Below are 19,540 nucleotides of genomic sequence, written 5' to 3' on the forward strand. Positions count from 1 at the left end.
CTCAGAAACCCACTGGAGGTTTGTCAGGAGCTGGGGTCTGTGCTGTCAGCAGGCTTCTCTCCTCAGGAGATACTTCTGTCATCTCACTTCATCATTTCTTCTTTTACATAACTTGAAGCTTCCTTTGCTGACCTTTGTTCTTCTTTGGCCATTGGTTATTAATAGAAGTGAAATTTAACTTGGACTTAACAGCAAATCCAGGAAAGAGTCTCATGTAGCTTCCCTGTCAGTCACCTTCTTCCTTGACTCTTTGTTAGAGCAGGGTAGTGTCAGTCACTGATCCCTCCTAACTGGAGTCTGCTGTAGAAGGTTATGATTTACCCTGTGTTTAACCATAATGGTTTAGTGCTGAACTGGCTTTTAACGCTTCCCTTTGTGAAGGTTACTCATGAACCAGCATGGATGGTCCCTGCCTAACCCTGTGTGCTTTAGAGCGGGTGGTAAGGAATCTGCCTTCCCCGAACTTCCAGATTACTTGATACAAAGCTGCTTTTCTTTAGCTTACTGTTTCTTCTAAAGTGTATTTGATAATGTGATGGAAGGAATTTAGAACCAGAAGCAGTAAGAGGGGTCAGACGCTGCCCTGCATACCTGTGTGGGTGCAGTGCTTGGTTTTAGAAGCTCTGTGTATGCTTCATTTTCATTTGTCTTGCTGGCTGTATTGCATTATTGATTGGGGAGGGTTTAAGAGTGTTGATAGAAGGAAAAAACTAGGTCAGGTGTGATGTCTGTAAAGGCAGAAGAATAAGGTTTTAGTTCCATAGGATACCATCTAATAAAGTGAGGATGAAATTGCATAGATGTGCTGTTAGTTTTCACCTGCCCTGGAAACAAAAGCTTCCTGTAGGGAGATCAGTTGTTATAGCGTGTGGTTGAGGTTTGGGGTTGTTTGCTCTCCTTTCCCCTCCAGGTGAGCGTGGTGCAGGACTCTGTCAACATCTCTGGCCAGAACACCATGAACATGGTGAAGGTGCCCGAGTGCCGCTTGGCAGATGAGCTGGGAGGACTCTGGGAGAACTCGCGCTTCACTGACTGCTGCCTGTGCGTCGCAGGCCAGGAGTTCCAGGCTCACAAAGCTATACTGGCAGGTTGGTATTGAGCTGGATGGGTCTTTGGGGACTAGGAGACAACAACCTGATGGCAAATGGTTGTTTCTGAGTTGCTTCACCTTTAAAGGAGGCTTCTGCAGCTTTTTAACTGCAGAGCTGTAGTACAAGACAGTTGTGAACTGCTACAGGTGGAGAAGAAATATGTACTCCATTTTTATTTGCATGTCTCCTTCTATGGGGAGAATGGGAAGAGGATTCTGTTGTGGCTATAGTGTACTGTAACGTATTCCTACAGCATTTGTAAGGAGCAGTTAGCACCTTTCCAGGGGAGTACATCCTTGTGAACTCCAGAAACGTTCCTTACCACCCATGTACCCTTCAGCCTTGATTGAAAGGACTTAATAAATCCTCCCATACCCAGTTTGAAGCTACATCAGCCACTTTACTGGATGTCAAACCCTGAACTTCTGTACCACTTGTATCTAACTGGGGTTTCTGTTCCTCACCTCTAGCGCGTTCCCCGGTCTTCAGCGCCATGTTTGAACATGAGATGGAAGAAAGTAAAAAGGTGAGTTGAAGGGAAGAGAACTTCTTTGCCTAGGTGAATAGCTCTGTAGTCAGCTGTTAGCATCACTGGTCACATCTGACTTAGGTGGGGTTTGTGACTGTTGTCACCTTTTAACTGGTTTTCTCACATTAGGTGCAGGTCTCTGCTTCAGCTGGCCTCAAGGGAGGAAGAGATCAAGAGGCAGTTGTTGCCTTTGTAACTCATGGGGAAAGAGTCTGGGGTGGGATAGGGAGAAGGAGAGAATGTGAAATACAACTTAAAGAGTTTTTCTTACTCCATCCACGTGATTTCCTTCTTCTCTTTCAATTAGTCCACATTCTAAATTGTTGGGCATTTCTGAATGCTGAAAGAGCTTGTGTGGAAGGAAGCCTTTTGCTTCTTGTCAGGATCTTAATAAGCTTCCTTTTCCTGCTACAGAATCGCGTTGAAATCAATGATGTGGAGCCTGAAGTTTTTAAGGAAATGATGTGCTTTATTTACACGGGGAAGGCACCAAATCTGGACAAAATGGCTGATGACTTGCTGGCAGCTGCCGACAAGGTATGGTTGGGACCTAGGGGTGTTCAGAGAACCAGGAATGACACGTGCCTTGCTTTGCAGAGTGCTCCTTGGCTGTTGCTTATAGGTGAACCTGGATGTAGTGTAAGATAGGCTATATATATGATACCTATAGCTGTATAGATACATATCGTAACATATAACAATCAGGAATTTCTGTCTCTGTTGCACATTTTTAAGCATTTTCTTGACATTTCAGACATGTCTGTATTCAGCGTGACCTAGCATAAGAGCTGGGGATGGGAAGAAAATGACTCTGTGAGCCTGGTGGTACCTTTTTAGTGTGATTATTACCAAATCTCCAACGTAGTGTTCTGTTTTGGCAAACAGGGCGTGCTTCTCCTTCTGTTCTGCCTGGTAGCTGCACCTTCAAGACATGCTCTAAAGTGATGGATAGCCAAGAGTGGGAAGGTGGTGTTTGTTTTCTTCTTGCAGTGGCAGTCCCTGCTATTAAGGGCGAGAAGGGGTGCACTGAAGGAAGCCCTGCTGCCTAACCCAGCTGTGGTCTTGCAGGGTCCTTGCCAGGGAGGTGTTGGGGATGGTCTGACTGGAAGGCTGCTGGTAGTCACCATGTCGCAGTGCTGTGGCCTTGCCAGGCAGGCGGCTGCTGCCTCCTTCCCTTTGCAGCACCAAGGACAGAAGAGTGCTCTGCTGGCCAGTGAGCTGTCTTAACCACTGGAAATTCCTAATATATAACCAAAACTGTATTTCCTTTTTCTTTTTTTTTCTCTTAAAAGTGAACTTAGTGCTGGTGAAAGATGCCAGTTTGACAGCACTGGAGACTAAAGTCCTGACTTTATCCATGGAACAGGTTCAGCACGGGTAGCAGCAGTGCAAGATTCTCCACACTGCCCTGCCAATGTGCCTCAACTCTGACCTGGAGGGACCACCTCTAGGGGTGAGACCGTAGTTCAGTCTCCATGCTTCTTCAGTCCTTGGATTCTCTTGTGGGTGCCAGTTAGGGTGGTGGATTCTAAGATGTGGATGCATGTAACCTTGTTCCACGCAACCACCACATGGCCATCAAATTCCCTGTCACTGCGGACCTGGGCTTCATCAAAAATGCTGATTTGAGAGGTGAAATGCTCCATATGCCATGATTAGGCCACTGCAACTAGAGTAAAAGTGGGAAATAATGCAGGGAGATTTTCTGCTTGATTATAATCATTGCCACATATTTTAGTCAATATTTAAAGAGTATTGATTGAGAGCTCACATCTTTAACTGATACAAGTGGTGGAAGTAAGAAGCAGTGCATTAAGGACAGAGTAAGCTTTAACTTTCAGTTCCTTGGCTTTTAATGTAGGGTGTTGTTTTTTTCCTCTTTTAAACTCATTGGGTGTCTTTTAAAAGCAGAAATAAACGCTCTTTGACAAAAGCACATAAACCATCTCATACTTGCTCAAGAGGCTGAAACAGCTTCTTCTGAGTTCCTCCTGTCTCTTGGGGAAAAGATGTAATTAGACCAAAACCAAAACAAGGCACATCTCCTCAGCCCAGAAGTTACTATTTCAGCCTCTTGGGTAAGCACACTATTAGGTAGGGTGTTCTTTTAAAGTGTAATTAAGAAAGGAGGGAGTTTGGGTACCTGAGAGACCAGAATGGCAACTTCTGCCCAACTGTGTAATTAGAAGCTGAGCTATTTGTAGTGAAAATCGACATAAAAGTTGTACATGCGTGGAGGAGAATATTCAGTTGACAAAAGGAATGCTTTTACCTTTGTTTGCTGCTGGTTTGAGCTACTGACAGACAATAATAGAAACTCATGGCTTGCCCCTCGTTTGAAACTGGTTTAGTTATTCAAATAGATGAAGCAAGGAAATTTGATTTGCCTTCTGGGATGTTCTGGGGGGATAGAACTGTCCTGGTTATGAGTGCCATGCCTCAATTGAAGCACTTGTTATCATGGAGCCCTAAGTGGAAAAACTGTTTCTGTCATCTAAATTTAGGCATCTGAATTTAATCCAGATGGGATGAAAACCTCAATCAGAATATAAAATCAGTGTCTAGTAATAGCCCTCATCAGAGGGCAGCGCTCCCAGCATCAGGCAAATGAGCTTGGTACCAGCTCTCTGGTCAGACTGACTGAGCAGTCCTTTCAAATCCAGGATCTCTTCCAAATGTGGCCTCGCATCCTGAAGAATGTCAGCCCAGAGTTGTCCAGAGCAGCCTCATAAACACTATGAAGGATGCTCTCAAATGCAGTTCTGTCACTTAAATAAATCTGAAAGATTGTTTTTATGATATAGAAATGTCACTCAATTTGAAATCATAACCTGAAGTCTTAACTGTGCTTAATCTTTAGGACAACTTCTGTAGTGCTGATGTCATAACTCATCTAAGAACTGCATTAGAATTGACTACTCTCTAGTGCCTGTGAAATGTAATCATGGGATCTAGACTATTCAGAATTACTCAGAAATACTCTGGTTTCTTTGATCCAGAGAGCTGCAAACCCCAGAATCGGCTCACACATGCCAAGAATGTCACAAGTATCTTGCAGTTCCCAGCTATGATATTCCACAAGACTGAGGTTTGGGGCTTGGGTTTGAGTTCTTGATAACAAGTGGCTTAGCAGCTTTCTGAGTGCTGCCCTTTTTTGAAGGCTGCCCAAGACCACTGTGTCGCTTTTGAAACCCTTGGCATGTTTTAATCGTGACTGAAGTGCTGCTGCAAGTAGAGTGTGGAATTTATTAGGCAGCACTCTTCTTCTGAGCATATCCTTTGAATTTCTCAAAGCACTGACATGGCCCTACCCTGTGGATCTAAAAAATCTCGAGGCAAGTGCACGGTTGGAGGGTAAAAACTCTTAGATGGGGAATGTGAAGTTAAAATAGAGCTTTTGCCAAGGCATTACAGACAGGCTGGGATGTTTTGCTTCCAGCTGGACAGCTACAAGAAATCAGGGGCATTTGTTGAACATTGTAGTATTAAACTAGTAGCATGTGCTTGAGCAAAGCTGATCTTAATGTGCAGGTCATTAATGGCAAAGAAATCGAGTGAAAACTGCCTAAACATCCCTGGAACACCTATGGAGCATTCACTGTCAGACAGGTCTTCCCACTGAACCTGAGTAGTACTGTCATGCAGTAGTAGAGTGAGAGTAAAGATTTGCCTTTAGTGTTCTGTGCCTTGAAGTAACTGAGATAGTAAGTATTACAGGTGACCTGAACTCTCATTTCAAAGCATGAACACAGCACCACTACGCCTGTAACACAAGGAGGCTGGGCTGAGTTATGGTGGGTATGTTTCCTCTCCATTGCTTTCCTCAGGGTGGGCACATCATGATTCTGCTCTTTATCTCTTTTCTTTTGCTGTCACTGTTTCTTTGAGTACCGTTCAGGTTTGTATAGCAAAGCACATTGCCCTGCTCAGCATAATAGAGTAGTTTGGTACTGAAGGGTGAAGGAGCACGAGTAAAGCTTCACATCAGGCCTGATTAAGTGTGTTCTTTGTAACTGTACCTTGGCTTGTATTTTGCAGTATGCTCTAGAACGTCTGAAGGTGATGTGTGAGGACGCCCTGTGCAGTAACCTGTCTGTGGAAAACGCAGCTGAGATCCTCATTCTAGCTGACCTACATAGTGCTGATCAACTGAAAACTCAAGCTGTGGACTTCATTAACTAGTGAGTTTACTTGTGGTCCAGGATGCAGTAAATCTAGAGGAAAGTGTTTATTAGCAATAGGGGTCACAACCTGGGGACTGTCACATGCAGAGGAGATTTTCTTCTATTATTCCTCTTTGATAGTTCCCTATTGTGGTCCTGCATTTATCTGGCATCTCAGAAGTGGCATTGCCCTAAAGGCAAATTAGTCTTGTCCTGCTGGGACTGTTCAGAGTGTGCAGCAGGACTGTTTCTGTGAGCTATTATGGATCTCTTCCTAAGATCACAAGCAGTTTTAGGTAGTAGAATATCAGGTAGTTCCTGATGTTGAGGGACTACTTGCAACTTATAATAGAAAGACCCTTTTCAGTAGCTGTAAAATAGCTACCAACTACTTTGATGTCTGGAAACGTTTTTAATCTCATTTGTCAGTTCATGCAGCTTTTCTCAGTGCTTTAAAATACTCCTGTGCTGAGTTGTCGGGGTGGATGAGCATTGTGTTCCTGCTGTCGTCCACTTGGAATCACGTATGTTTGAGCTTTTTACCCTTCAGTTGAAGGCCTTTCCAGCACAGAGCTGTGCCAGCAGAGCCAAAGCTTACAGTCCTCCACAAAAGCTATCTAACATACATGCAGAGTGACTCTAAACCAGTGCCCTAAAAATGGGAGGTTTCTCAGGCAGGTGGAAAGGATCGATTCAGTGAATGCTTCTTATCCCCAGTTGCTAACTTAGATCTCTTCTCTCTTCTTCCTAGTCATGCTTCTGACGTCATGGAGACATCAGGCTGGAAGTCTATGGTAGTGTCACATCCCCATTTGGTGGCTGAGGCGTATCGCTCTCTGGCCTCTGCACAGTGTCCCTTTCTGGGACCCCCACGTAAGCGACTGAAGCAATCCTAAAGTCGTCTTTGTCACACCACCCCATGTTTTTCTGGAAGCAGCATCATCCGTTGCTGCTGTAACCTTGACCACCAGGTAGACAGCGAAATCTGTGGAGCTTTTACTCTGTTGTTGGGGGGAAGAGACTGCTTCGTGACACCCAGACTTTTTAAAACAGCACCAAGTAACTTGGGGAGAGGGGGGAGGGTGGGCCTGGGGCTCTGGGGCTGTTCAACCTAACGAATCCCTGTCGCTGCATCGTCTGTGTGTTCCCTTCGACTTGGCTGAGTCAATTAAGTCCAGGGTTCGGTTTAGGCACCAACCCAAGTCGGAATAACCCAGCAGAGGTCCTGGGCAAAACAACGTCTCTGCGTCTGGCAGTACAGAACAAATCGTCAGATGCCTGGAGCAAGAGGACATTTTAGCTTTGAAGAGCATTGGAGGGTTAAAAAGAATTCCCAGGGGGGTTCTGGAAAGACCTGATGGGAGCTCCAGGAGTATTTATATCAAAACAAAAGAGAATTTAAGTCCTTCCAGCTGAGCTAAAACCGGGACATTTGTGTAACTCCTTATTGCCACCCAGCAACAAGAAGATCAGTTTCTCTGTTAGTAGCACTTGTATGTTAATTGCAAAAACAAAACCCAAGACCCCCCCCCCCCTTTCTAAAATGAAGTGCAAGGAGACAGTGAAGGGCTGTGTGTTCTGCAGGGGTGAGAGACTGAGGGCAGCCTTTGAGCAAGGCTGGGTTGGAAAGGGCTCTAGAAACTCCTGGCTGCGGAGCGTGCTGTCTGACAAGAGCAACGGTTCCTGGTTTTAGATATTGTGGGAAATGTTTTTGGCATTTTTCCCTGCTTTATTTCCCCCCTCTCCTCCCCCTTTTTCTTTTTCTACAAAAAAGGATAAAAAAAAAAAAAAAAAAAGATGAATTTTATTGTTGATGAACGCTGCATCGAGAGTCCCTGTCCTGAGTTGCTACATGATTCTTAACAACTGTTTGTACCTGACTTGCTGACTGTATCGGAGCCAGTCCTGTTCCTTTCTATTAGTCACTCTTCTTACAGGGAAGAACTTTCAAAATAGCTGGTAACTTTTTTTGTTTTATTTTTTTTTTCTTTTGGAAAATATAAATAATGACTATTTTGTACTGTGTGGTACCTGTGGTCTCTTCCTTGCTGGGGGTGGCTTGCTTCTAAAACTGCCCTCTGGAAATCCAGCTCCCAAAACGTTCCCTTTCAGCCTGCTGCCATGGACTGATAGTGCCGCGCTGCTGCTGGAGCTCAGGTGGGATTCAGGAAGGAATGTTGCACACTGGAGCAAGCCTAGAGGAGGCCACAAGGATGCTCAGGGCCTGGAGCAGCTCCCTTACGAAGACAGGCTTGAGAACATTGGGGCTGTTCAGCCTGGAGAAGCTGTGTGGAGACCTCAGAGAAGCTTCCAGTCTGAAGGGGGCTACAAAGATGCTGGACAGGGACTCCTCATCAGGGACTGTAGTGACAGGACAAGGGGTGATGGGTTCGAGCTGAAGCAGGGGAAGTTCAGGTTGGAGATAAGGCAGAAGCTCTTCCCTGTGAGGGTGCTGAGGCCCTGGCACAGGGTGTCCAGAGAAGCTGTGGCTGCCCCATCCCTGGCAGTGTTCAAGGCCAGGTTGGACAGAGCCTTGGGTGACATGGTCTAGTGTGAAGTGTGCCTGCCCATGGCAGGGGGTTGGAGCTGGATGATCTTACGGTCATTTCCAACCCTGACTATTCTGTGACCTGTGATCCTTCATTCTGCCTGATGCGGGAAGGGAGGATAGTGTAAGCCACCATCTGCTCCATCAGGTGGAGGTGCAGTGCAGGATGACTGTGTAGAATAGACCCATCCACGTGTGTCATTGTGAGCCCCAAACCTCCAAGGAGGTTAGACTGAAATGCGCAGTGGCAAATTGAGCTGATCTGAAGATGCTGCTGTAGGGCACGTAATGGTTTGCAGGGAATAACTCTTGTTTTGTCTAGGAAATGGATCAGGTAGCAGTTGGCTCTGATTTTTCTCTTACCATCCTTCTGTTCGCAGCCTCTTGTCTGCTGGGTGAAGCATATATCTCTGCATTCACTCTTATTTCATCTATTTTTATCAGATGGTGACTCATGAGAGGGTCTCTGCCCCTTTTTGTTCCCCCCCCCCCGAGGTGCTCATCACAAACACACAACCCTCTGTACAGTAAAGCCTTCCCTTTACGTGCCTCACAGATTCCCATATTGCATCTCCTGCTTGAATGCCACTAATTCCTTTTCTATTGGATTTAACGTGCGTTTCCTTTTAAGCAAGCAAGGCATTTAGTCATAATGAGGTTCTCTGCACTAGCCTGTCACAACTCAAACCAGCATTTCTAGCTTCTAATTGCAGCCAGGCATGAAAAGTTCAGTGCCAGGGAATTGCAGAAGTTGGCTCTGTGGCACTGAGATGCCCAATGACGCTGCAGGAGCTGGGCTGTTTACCGAGAGCTTCCAGCCTGCCCCAGACCTTTGAGCCTCATCACGTCAGTGGCAACTGTTGCAGGAGCAACAAAAGCAATAGCAGCAATAGCAGCTTTTTTGTTGCAGGAGCAAAAAAAGCAGTAAGTTGGCTCTTAGGAAGCAGGCAGGGAATGGGGGTTCACATTGCACTTTCTGGGGAGGGATTTACAGGGAAGTGATGCAGCTTTGGCAGTCTCCTTCCCTGGAGGATGGGGAGATACCTGCAGGAGAATGATCTATTCTGGGGCTCGTCTGTCCCAGGCCTTCCTGCAGAGCCAGGCTGCAGTTTGAGAACACGCTGTCACGGAAGGTCTGAAAGGCAGCAGGTCGCTTGTTCGTGTTGTTCCAGTTGCAGGTGAATTAGGATTTATTTGTCAGCTTCACCTTTCCTTCTCTACCTTTTGGGTTGTTTGTTTTTTCTTGTAAACGATACAGCTGAAGCCATCTGGTGATAACAACATCAGAGCTAGAGCATACTGTTCATAAACCTCCCACTGACACCCTCCCCTCCCCACATCTGAAATGTAATTCAAGTCAACTCACAAGCTGTGGCATGTGTTGTTACTGCAGAGCTCTCGCTGCCAGTGGAACAGTTGGAGATTGGAATTCCACAAGGAGATGGCAGATTTATCAAAACAACCTTTCAGAGAGATGCTTTTCCCAGCTCCTGCGAACTGCAGCCGCCACCGGCCCGCGTTCAGGATGCAGGTTCGACCCCGCGCTCGGGCTTTTAGTTCCTTCTCTTCCCCCTCCTCGCGGGGCTTCCAGAGAGACGTTTCATCCCTGTGTGCACTCTTTCATGTGCTGCCTTCTCCCTATTATCTCCTTGCTCCTGCTTCCTCTGCTCGCTTTTGTGCTGACCTTAAGGGGTTGCAGCCTTCATCTGGATGCGGGGAGGAGAGGAGGGAAGGCAAATCTCTGCTGCACGGCCTGACCTCCTCCCGCAGCAGGAGGATGTACTTGTGCCCTACGCCAGACACAGGCAGCTCTCTCCAAACACCCAAACACCAAATATTTCTTCCTGGCCAAAAAGATCTCTTTCTGGCTGCCCCTTGGGCTTTGTTTTTACAGACTCGGGTTCTTTTGAGGTGTTTTTCTTATTGTGTGAGTTTTTCCAGATGAAAGGAAACAGCTTGTGTGCTTATGAGCAGAACAAACAGCAGAGTGGGGCGAGCTGCTGTGCTTTGAAACTCTCTCTGCCTTTGTTCTGGTTCTCAAACTGCTGTTAAGGACACACAATACCCACGCGCTCCTTCTTTTTTCCCCCACGCTTCCTTGAAGGAGGCAAAGATTTTATTTTTCTCTTAAACTTCTTTCAGGTTTCTCAACTTCCGTGCAATTTACTTTGCAAAAGGCTCTGCTAAAATCATTTATCTGGTTCAGGCAGCTTGGGCCGTGCAGTTTTCCTTCCTTTCATGACTGCCATTGAACTTGGGTTGCAGAATTCCATCACTCACTTCTTTCTAATGCGTTTTCTTGGTTAATCTAATACGAAGCTATTTAATTACAGAGGGGTTTGTTCTGGGTGGTGGTTGTTTCCTCCTGACCTGCTGCCCACCTGCATCTTTGGCTGCAGTTGCAGCCACATGCTGCAGCGAATATTGCCTTGGCAATTCCAGTTCCCTTTGTGTGTGTTCCATCTAAAGTTAACTTTCAATGAGCTGCTGGTGCCAGTGGGTGCAGAGCGAGAGGGGGAACAGCAGGTGAGTGCTGGCTTGACCTGCCCAGCAAGAGAACAGGCAAAAGAAACCAGGAGACAGCAGGGAAAAACCCAACTATCAGCCTATGAAATAGGTGGGGAAAGAACCTGCAGTCACCTGGAAGACTCTTGGAAGATACTGATGCTAAATAAAGCCGGAGAAGTGGAGTTTAACCTGATTGAAGTTGGGCAGAGAGCAGGTGAGAAACTTCAGCTGAGTGCTGGGGTAAGTCTGGGTTTGGATTTTGTGTCTCCCTCCTAGTGATGTATTCGACTTGGTCTCTAAGACTGAGTTATTCGAATCACTTGAGGAAATGTGTTAAGTGCTGGATGAGTCGGGAAGGGATGGAGGGAGGATTGCAGTTACCCCATCAGACCCTGAGAGATCCCAGGCAGGAGGAGTACAGGGGATGGGCTCCTCTGCATAATTGAAAAGCATCAATGGCCCCAAAAAGGCAGTTAAATGAGCTGGGGGATAATAAAGTGGATGGGAACTGAAACACTTCCCCCAGCCGTTCAGAAGGGAAATGATGGCCCATGTTACTCCGGAGCGTTTAATCCGAATGCAGGGGTGTGACTCTGAGCTCTCCCGTCGGAAGCGGAGCAGGGATTGAAGAGGAAATCGTTGACTCTTGCCGCTGGGGAGCAGTGTTGAGGACAAGCACTTTCAGCTCTTTGTACCGAGCTGCTGCTGAACCTTTCTGAGCCTTGAAGCAGCCAGAAGTGCTCATCCGGGGGTAATGGGGTGAAAACCATTCTCAAACTGGCGTTGTGCTTCTCCTGGAAGGCTCCCGGTGGATGTGGAGCTTATCCCTGAGCATTCTGAGGTATTTAAAACCTCCTAGAGAAGGCACTTTGACAAGCAGGGATCTGGTTCTGGCACAGAGGGAGGTGAGTGTGCTGGTCCTCAATAGTGACTAGTGTGGCATCCTAGAGAGCAGCATCCTGCAGGGATGCCTGCAAACCTCTTCCTTGCTGCTGCATCTAAGGTGATAGCTGGAAGTGCTTTCTAGCTGCTCTTTTAGATAGGATGAAACAGGTTAAGTTTTAACTCTTGGGATAGTTTCATCTCATAACGGAGGTGGGTCCTTTTTTCCTACCTACACCTACTTATTTCAGGTCTGTTCCCGTGCTGTTGTGCCCTTTGCAGTGGCTCTGCTGGGTCTGCAGCTACTCCAACACTTGCTGCCAGCGTAAAACGTTTGAACACAAATGAGCAGGAGATCCTCTGGGTTGTAATAATGACTCTCTCCAGAGGATGTGTAATTAAAATGCCTTTTCTTTCCTCTCCTCTGCCCAGGGTGATGTCACTCCTGCCTCGGGTACTCCTGCATTATAAAAGCAGACCACCTAGCAGCTTTGGTTTCAGTTGTGATGTGCCAGATGGTGAACCCTGAACAGGGTAGCAGCAGCACTCAGCTGGGGCCTGGAACCAAAACTGAACTAGGAAATGCTCTTTAATGAGTTAGATTTCTTTCTTGGTGCTGAAGCCTCAGAGCAAGGGGAAAAAAGAGGTGTTTCACATACAGTAAGTGTTTAAATAGGCCTTTTCCTGCCTCTCACACCACAGCAATAGCTCCATCCCCTTTCCAGGGCTCCTGGGACTTCTAAGCCACCTCATTCTGTGAGGTTGTCATTATTGTGGGTGCTTTAGCATGGAGCTGGGCTATTGGACATAAGTGGTGTTTTTGTTCCATTGGTGAGTGGTTTCCTTTGGAAATCTCATCCATAGATTCTTTGACATTGTGGTTCTCCCAGATTAAATCTAACCAACGCCTTTTACCCACTGCCCATGAGCCAGCACTGCTCCTCTTCAGTGCTGCTCTGCTGGCTGGGATGATGCAGGGAGGGCTTTGCAGTGTCAGAGATGAAACACTGTGGATTTAAAGCCATGGCTGGTTTGAGTGGTGCCTCCAAGTTGTGGTTCCCCTCCTGCCCCCCGCACTGGCACCTCGTGCTGCTCAGCACCGTGCTCTTTGCAGTACATAGAGGAAGAGATCGTGGAATTACAGAACAATCTGGGTTGGAAAGGACCTGAAAGCTCCTCCCGTTCCAACCCAGGGACCCCTTCCACTGGAGCAGCTTCCTCCAAGCCCCATCCAACCTGGCTTGAACACTGCCAGGGATGGGGCAGCCACAGCTCCTCCGGGCACCCTGTGCCAGCGCCTCAGCACCCTCATAGCAAATGATCAAGCTTTCCAGGAAGAAGACAGCCAAGAACCCTGCCTGCTCGTGCAGGATTTCCAAACCTGGCTACAGGGAAAAGGAGTGGTAGAAAGAAACCGCTGACCAACATTGACTGCTTGTCATTGGGAAGTGTCTGCCAGGATTGATAGCTGCTCAGACGGCCTTGCACTTGTGTCCATGTTTTTTATAGCCCTACTATAATAGGTAATCAAAGTATACTAATGGAATTAAGATCCCATCTGTCTGAGTTCAGCAAGCCAACAAGTCCCTTAATTAAGATCTCATGTTTGCTAGAACAGAGGCTGCAAACACAGAGCTGGCCACCAATGGCATAAGCAAATATCTGTCTTTTCCATGACAAAGTGCCAGAGCATCCAGTGAGCTGAGGAGCTCAGAATCCAATCTGCAAGGTAAGCAGCACTTGCTTGCAGGCTGACAATAAACGCAAGAATAGCTGTTTCTTCCTCCGATAGCTGAGGAAAACGAGCTGGTTGCAAACATTTTGAGGCACTGGGAGGCAGGCAGCAGCAGTAGTAACTGAAAGAGGCCAGGCTGGGGATCTCAGCGCCTGATAATGTCTCAGCGGGACGGTGTCTAATATTGGAGGCAAGAGAAGAGGAGCGAGTTAAAATCAGTGTCTTCAGGCTGCAATTTCCAGAGGTTTATAAAGCACCAAGTGGATCCTCAAACTGATTTGCAGGCGCAGTGGGCTCCTGGGCTGCTCCGCCATGGGCTGTCTGTGCTGCTGTATTTACCCATCAGTCCCACGTGCGTGTCGAGTCCACTGAGGAATCTCCTTTTAGATGCCGTAGGTTCACTGGTGTGGTTGTTGGGAACGTTGGGATTGTTGTTTTCTGAAGCAGGCATTAAACTTGAGAGCCTCTGTGCCCGAAATGAAGGATTTCCTTCTCGTTCGGCCTTCATCCATTTGGGATTTTCTTGCTGCTCACAAAGGAATTTTCCTCGATGAGGGATTTGGGAGGTGCCCAGGAGGTCGTTTGTGTCCCTGCTGGGGGCATGGGGACTGTTCAGGAGGAGCATATAGGGTTGGGGTTCAGCCCATGGTCTTTCCAGTGCACTGGTGGGACCCAGGCGGGATGAGGCTGTTGGTCCTGCAGGAGGATTGGCACAAGTGGAGGGAAGAGGGGAGCCACTGGCCCAGGACAAGGTCTTGGAGCCCTGCTGAAGATGCAGGCGCGCGTCCTTGATGGGTGAGATGCTTTGAGTGGACCACCGAAGGTGATTTTTCTTCCCTTTATGGGAAGTATCCCAATGAGGAGCCTGGATGAAAGTGGTCACTTCGTGATGCAGTTTGAAAGCAGCGAGGCATCTGCCACAGATCAGAAGAGCCTGGCAGGTGGAAAACACCCCAGCCCCCCTTTCTCCCTGCCTTTATCCTGCCTGGAACACAGCTCTGTTCCCCACCACACTGCCACGGGCTCTGCGCCGCTCAGCACCACAAACCAGAGCATGGGAGGGGGTGACACCAACCTCTCCTCCCTCAATCCCAGCCGCTGTGTTCCTTCCACTGAAATCCCACATTGCTGCGGGAGCAGGGAACATTCTGCAGCTCAGGAGCACACGAGTGAGGCCTGAATTATTCAGCATCTTTTTTAGTGCAGGCAGGTGTGGGGTTTGAAGTGGGTTGAGTTGGGAATTCTCTGCAGAGAAGTGAGGGTCTGGTGGGATTTGAAGGAGCTGGACACGGTTTCCATTCCTGTCCTCCTCTTGCTGCCTCTTGACAGCTTCCGTCTTCTGTTTTGAGGCCTGGATGCTTGTTCTTGTGCTTTCCACCCCCCCTGTAACTTCCCCCTCTTCCTTTATGTCACTGCTCACCTGCTGAAGCGCCTGTGGATGTTGCTGTAGCCAGCGCTGACAGCGGGTTTGATGATGTGGTCCCTGGTCCCCAGGGACTTGGCAGCCTCCTGCAGGCACTGACAGTGCACTTCAGACCATTGTGAGCCACCAGATGCTAATTCAGCTGGAAAAGGAGCTGCCACGGTGAGGGCTGCCTTTGGAGGGGGGGTTTAGGGGCTGGGGGGGGGGGTTGCTTTGTGCCTCTCTGGGGTTTGATGCATTCAGTCAGGTTTGCTGTAATATGATGATATTGAGAAGGCAGGAGGTGGTTTGTGTGTGAGCACTGGAGCAGCATGCCCTTCATCCCGAAGAGAGAGGACAGGGATGGACACACAAGTGACTCAGTCTCTGCATCCAAGTGGATTTGGACCGGTGCTGCCCTAAAATCTCTTCCCCACCACCTCTCCACCTGCTTTGTTTCAGGCATTTGGGGCTCTGTGTGTGTAAGCACGGACCTTGTTCTCCTCCACGATCTGCTCAGCTCCATCCCACCCAGGCTTTGGTGGTGGCTGATCCCTGACTGCCCATGGGGAGTGCTCAGGGTTTGTGACACCAACTGGCCCAGCTCTGCCCATCCCTGCACAGGGAAGGACTCTGGGGCAGCAAACACTAATTCCGAGCTGGGATTGCAGCCACCCTCGCACCCAAATGCTCCGGGATCATTTTGTGCAGCCCAAGTAAGTCTGAATTATCTGTTCAGCACTAAAATTGGGATATTTCTGTCTTAAAATCACTATTCTTGTACTCAGCTTTTCTTGTCTCTTTGTTTGCAATCTAACAAGCCAGGTTGGCCGGGGCTTGGAGCAAGCTGCTCTAGTGGAAGATGTCCCTGCCTGTGACGGGGGGTTGGAACTGGACGAGCTTTAAGGTCCCTTCCAACACAAACCAGGCTGGGATGCTATGAAGACATGAGAGGAAATCCTCACCGTGATCCAGATGGTACCAGACATGCTCCAGGATGGCAAATGGCAAACCAACGAGCAGCCAACTTGAAGGACTGGAGGAGAAGGGGTTACTGCACCACATCTCCCTCCTACTCTTTGGCCACAAGCCTTTAGGAAACAAGACATTTGGGTAGCAGATGGGTGCTCTGGTAGGTCTGGAAACCTCTCAGGCAAAAGCAAATCCTTCTTTCCACCAGGAGGTTCGGGCCTCATTCTGCAGAACAGCACGTACGAGCCCAGCTCCCCCAGGGAGCAGATTGCCCTATTCCTCCCGGCGCTTGGCTGGAAGCCATCCTGCCACCAGTGTGCTCCACAGCAGAGCAGCCTGGCTGTGCCTAACCCCTGAGCCCTACCCCTCCAACCCCGCAGTGTTTGATGCCCTCAGGTAGGTGAGGGTTGGGAGGGGGGATGCCCAAGGGCTGCTTTCCTCACCCAGCAGCAGGGAAAAGGCACCGATGGGCCATGAGGATGGCAGCTCCGTGCAGGCAGAGCAGTGCACTCTGCCATTCGTCGGAGGGAAAACAATCGGGGACCTGCTGCTTTTGGAGGCTGCTGAAAGCACAGGAAGATGGGGAAGTGCTGGTGCTTGTGGAGCGGCAGCTGGCGCTCGGCTCTGGCAGGAGGAGGAGGGATGGGGGGGTTCTATTTGGGTTCTGGGGCTAATTGGCTAAACTGTCATAATTCTTAGCTCAAATACGTGATGCATTCAGCCCACTTGCAGCTTTAGTCTTCCGCGTGTAATGACGAGTCATAACACTGGGGGTTTCATGAATAATCATTGCTGCTTGCATCCCCTTCCAGGGGAGGGGTTCCAGAGAGCAGCCTCGCTCCATCCCCAGAAGGCAAATGAATATTATCTTTATAAAGAGAGAGAAGGCAGGCGAGACAAAGGCCTGGAATAACTTGGTTAAGTTTATCAGCAAAGCCAATAGCACCATCAGGATTTATGCCCAGGAATTAAGATTCTCAACCCGCTTGGGGAATGAGATGTCTGCCCTCAGCACAGCCCGAACACTGGCACCACAGACAGGGGCTGTGAGGAGGAGAAACTCCTCCATTAGCAAAGATGAGACAGAGCTGTGGTGAAGAGACTTTGGGAGGACTTGAGAGGTGCATCAGCTCCTGAGGAAGATGGGGAAACGTGAGCTGGAGCAGGACCGGGGGCATCAGCACTGCCCCAGCTCCGCTGCTTGACCCATCCTGAGGTCTCTGTCACAGCCGCAACAACACAATTGGATCCAAAGCTGCTTTTTATGCACCCAGAAGAGTAGAACCAGCAACATTAACGCATCCAGGAGCTTCCTGTGGCTGCTGAAGGGGGGTTGGCCAGGCTGGGAGAGGCTCATGGCATTTGAATCAGGAGGGCTTTGTGGGAAGAGGAAACCAGTGTTAACAAACTGCGGAGAGCTGATTGCTGGAGATGGAGAACAGCCGCTGCTGTGTCAGAGAGGACAGCAGGAGGTGGGTCCCATCAGGGCTTTTCCTGCTTGGGAGACAAAGACATCAGCCATCCACTGGGTTCTCCGAGATGATGAGGGGCTGCATTTGATAGCTGGAGATGGGCTCTGATTGTGACTGCTCCTGCGGCACTTGGCTGAACCCTGGTGTCACGGAGGGGTTTGGAGTCTGCTTTCCAGCCATTGCACTCTGCTTCCTCTGTCACGGAGTCTGCAGCTCCAGGAACTTCACTGGGATGATCCTTTAGCTCCCCCACCCCTGAATCTGTTTGATGTCCATGGGCAGAGAAAGGAGACCCCAGGTCCTTGCGTGGTGCCGCAGGGATTTAACTGCTCTGCTCGAGCACACAGCCTGAGCAGCACCCCCAGAGCACAGCATCCTCTGCGGGGAGCAGCCACCTCCACCCTGACTGGGCCTCTGCCCAGGGCAGTGCTGGGGGATGAGTTGGAGCAAGGACTCTCCCTTATATCCCCCTGTGGCGGTTAAGGGCGAGTGGGTGCGGGTGGGGAGGTGTTTGTCTGTCCCTGGCATTGTTTGGCCTCCAGCTCAGTGAACCCCTCCTTTCCTGAGGGCTGCTTGTGCCTCTGCCAGCAGGAATCCTGCTCTCCCAAGCCCCAATAATGGCCTGGCCTGGTCTCCTAGTAACTGCGCTGCCACATCACTTTGGACAATGGAGCATCCTTTGTAGCCTGGCTCTCTGCTCCCGCTGCCTGCTCTGTTTCTTCCCGTGGCAATTGTCTGAAATGTCTCCAAATGAGCAACTTCGGGCTGGGCTGCTTCTGTTTGGTTTGTCTGTGCTGGCTTCAATGGGGCTTTTTGTGTCCCTTCCATAGAGCAGTGTGAATCCTCGAGGAACATGCTTTTGGGAGATAGCTCCGGGGGGGGGGGGGGGTTCCCCCCCTCTCCCAGTACCAGATGTCACTGCTGTTATCTTCTAAAACCATGCTCTCAAAGCACTTTAAACTTTGTTGTGGGAGTGAAGAAGTCTCCTCATTGTTTATTGCACTAAAAGCCTTTCTTTGCTCAGTGCAGTTTGGAGCCGACCTCAGCCTAGATGTAAAAGTGCATAGAAAGAAACTTTGCCAGCAGCCAGCAAAGCTCCCCAGGCTGTGGAGAAGGGATTGGACTTGGGAAAGGTGGAGCACAAAACCTGCCCTGATGATCCCTGCCTCGGAGCCCTGCTGGGCTGCAAGGGGAGCTTTGGGGGGCAAAGGAAGGGCTGTAAGGGTGGAAGCTGCTTTTGTGGGTCTTTTCTTTAGGAGGGAATGTGTCCACCTAAATGGGAGCCTGACATTTGGCTGCATGGGGAAAGGGAGGAGGTTGGGAATACCCATTGGTGGTGCAGAATGGGCCCATACACGAGCAATAGCAACCAAGCATCAGTCCCGGCGAAGCCCAAAGCTGGACCCAGTGCCCTGGTACTACGAGGGCTGAGTTCAGATGCATCTGACCAGAGCTGCCTTTGGGCACGTTCATGGTGGTGCCTTATTCCCACCTTCCCCCCCTGCAGCTGCTTTTCCTTCTCCCCAAGGGGAGCCGGAGCTCGCTCAGTAACAACACTTGACCTGCCCCGGTGCCACCGCGACAGCTTTATTCCCTCCCAAGGACAGCGTTGGGCTGTTGTTGCCGGGGGCCGTTTCCCCTTCCAAGTGCAGTAAGTGCTACAGTCAGACCCTGACCCGCTCGTACACACCCGGGCGCACACGTCCGCACCGAGGAGCCGCTGTGGCAGTGGGAGCTGATGGAGGCAGGAGGAGATGAAGGGGAAGCGCATGAATCACAGCGCGTCAGGGGAAGCTCATGAATCAGCCCTGGCAGCGGACCCGGCACCGCACCAGGCTGCTCCCGCTGCAGCCCCCTGCCCGCTGGGAGCCCTGCTGGGCTGGCGCCTTGGGAAGGTCCCTCCTGCCCGCCCCGGCTCCCTCTTTCCATCCTGGAATCCCTTTGCAGCCCGGTGTGGGGAAGCTCAGCTCCGGGTCCTGCCGCTGCCGAGCCTGGACGTGGGGAGATGATGTGGTTGGCCATGGGTGTCCCACAGCCATGGAGGGCATCAGGTGCCGTTCTCCCAGCTGAGGTCTTCCTCTGGCTCCAGGCTTGTGTAAACCTGCTCCTGGAGCCCTCTTTGCCTCGTCCCCAACCTTTTAGAGCCACGTGGCCTAGATCCAGGCGAATCCATTATTGCACTGAGAAACTCAAGTCCAGATTGTGGCTTTATGTCCTATTTTCTGTATCCTAAAGCCA

General features: G+C 49.5%; 1 protein-coding gene across 13 annotated transcripts in view; it reads left to right on the forward strand.

Annotated features, from left to right (window-relative positions):
• The window catches only part of SPOP (speckle type BTB/POZ protein), a 33,958-nt gene extending 15,797 nt beyond the window's left edge, over window positions 1-18,161 (forward strand). For 2 of the 13 annotated variants that reach the window (XR_013958387.1, XR_013958396.1), the window contains exons 6-13: window positions 911-1,088; window positions 1,562-1,617; window positions 2,035-2,157; window positions 5,659-5,801; window positions 6,535-7,742; window positions 9,725-15,041; window positions 15,321-15,574; window positions 15,684-18,161. Coding sequence is in view for 1 of the 13 variants with exons in the window: in XM_080633430.1 (XP_080489556.1) it covers window positions 911-1,088; window positions 1,562-1,617; window positions 2,035-2,157; window positions 5,659-5,801; window positions 6,535-6,679 (645 nt within the window). In the remaining 12 variants the exon portion in view is untranslated. Of the gene's footprint in view, window positions 1-910; window positions 1,089-1,561; window positions 1,618-2,034; window positions 2,158-5,658; window positions 5,802-6,534; window positions 7,800-9,724; window positions 15,042-15,320; window positions 15,575-15,646 lie in introns of those variants that run through there. The other 11 variants (XR_013958388.1, XR_013958389.1, XR_013958391.1 and 8 more) reach the window with 11 other exon arrangements.
• Window positions 18,162-19,540: the final 1,379 nt, after the last annotated feature.

The sequence above is a fragment of the Psittacula echo genome (assembly GCF_963264785.1).
Source record: "Psittacula echo genome assembly, chromosome: 23".
Classification (NCBI taxonomy): domain Eukaryota; kingdom Metazoa; phylum Chordata; class Aves; order Psittaciformes; family Psittacidae; genus Psittacula; species Psittacula echo.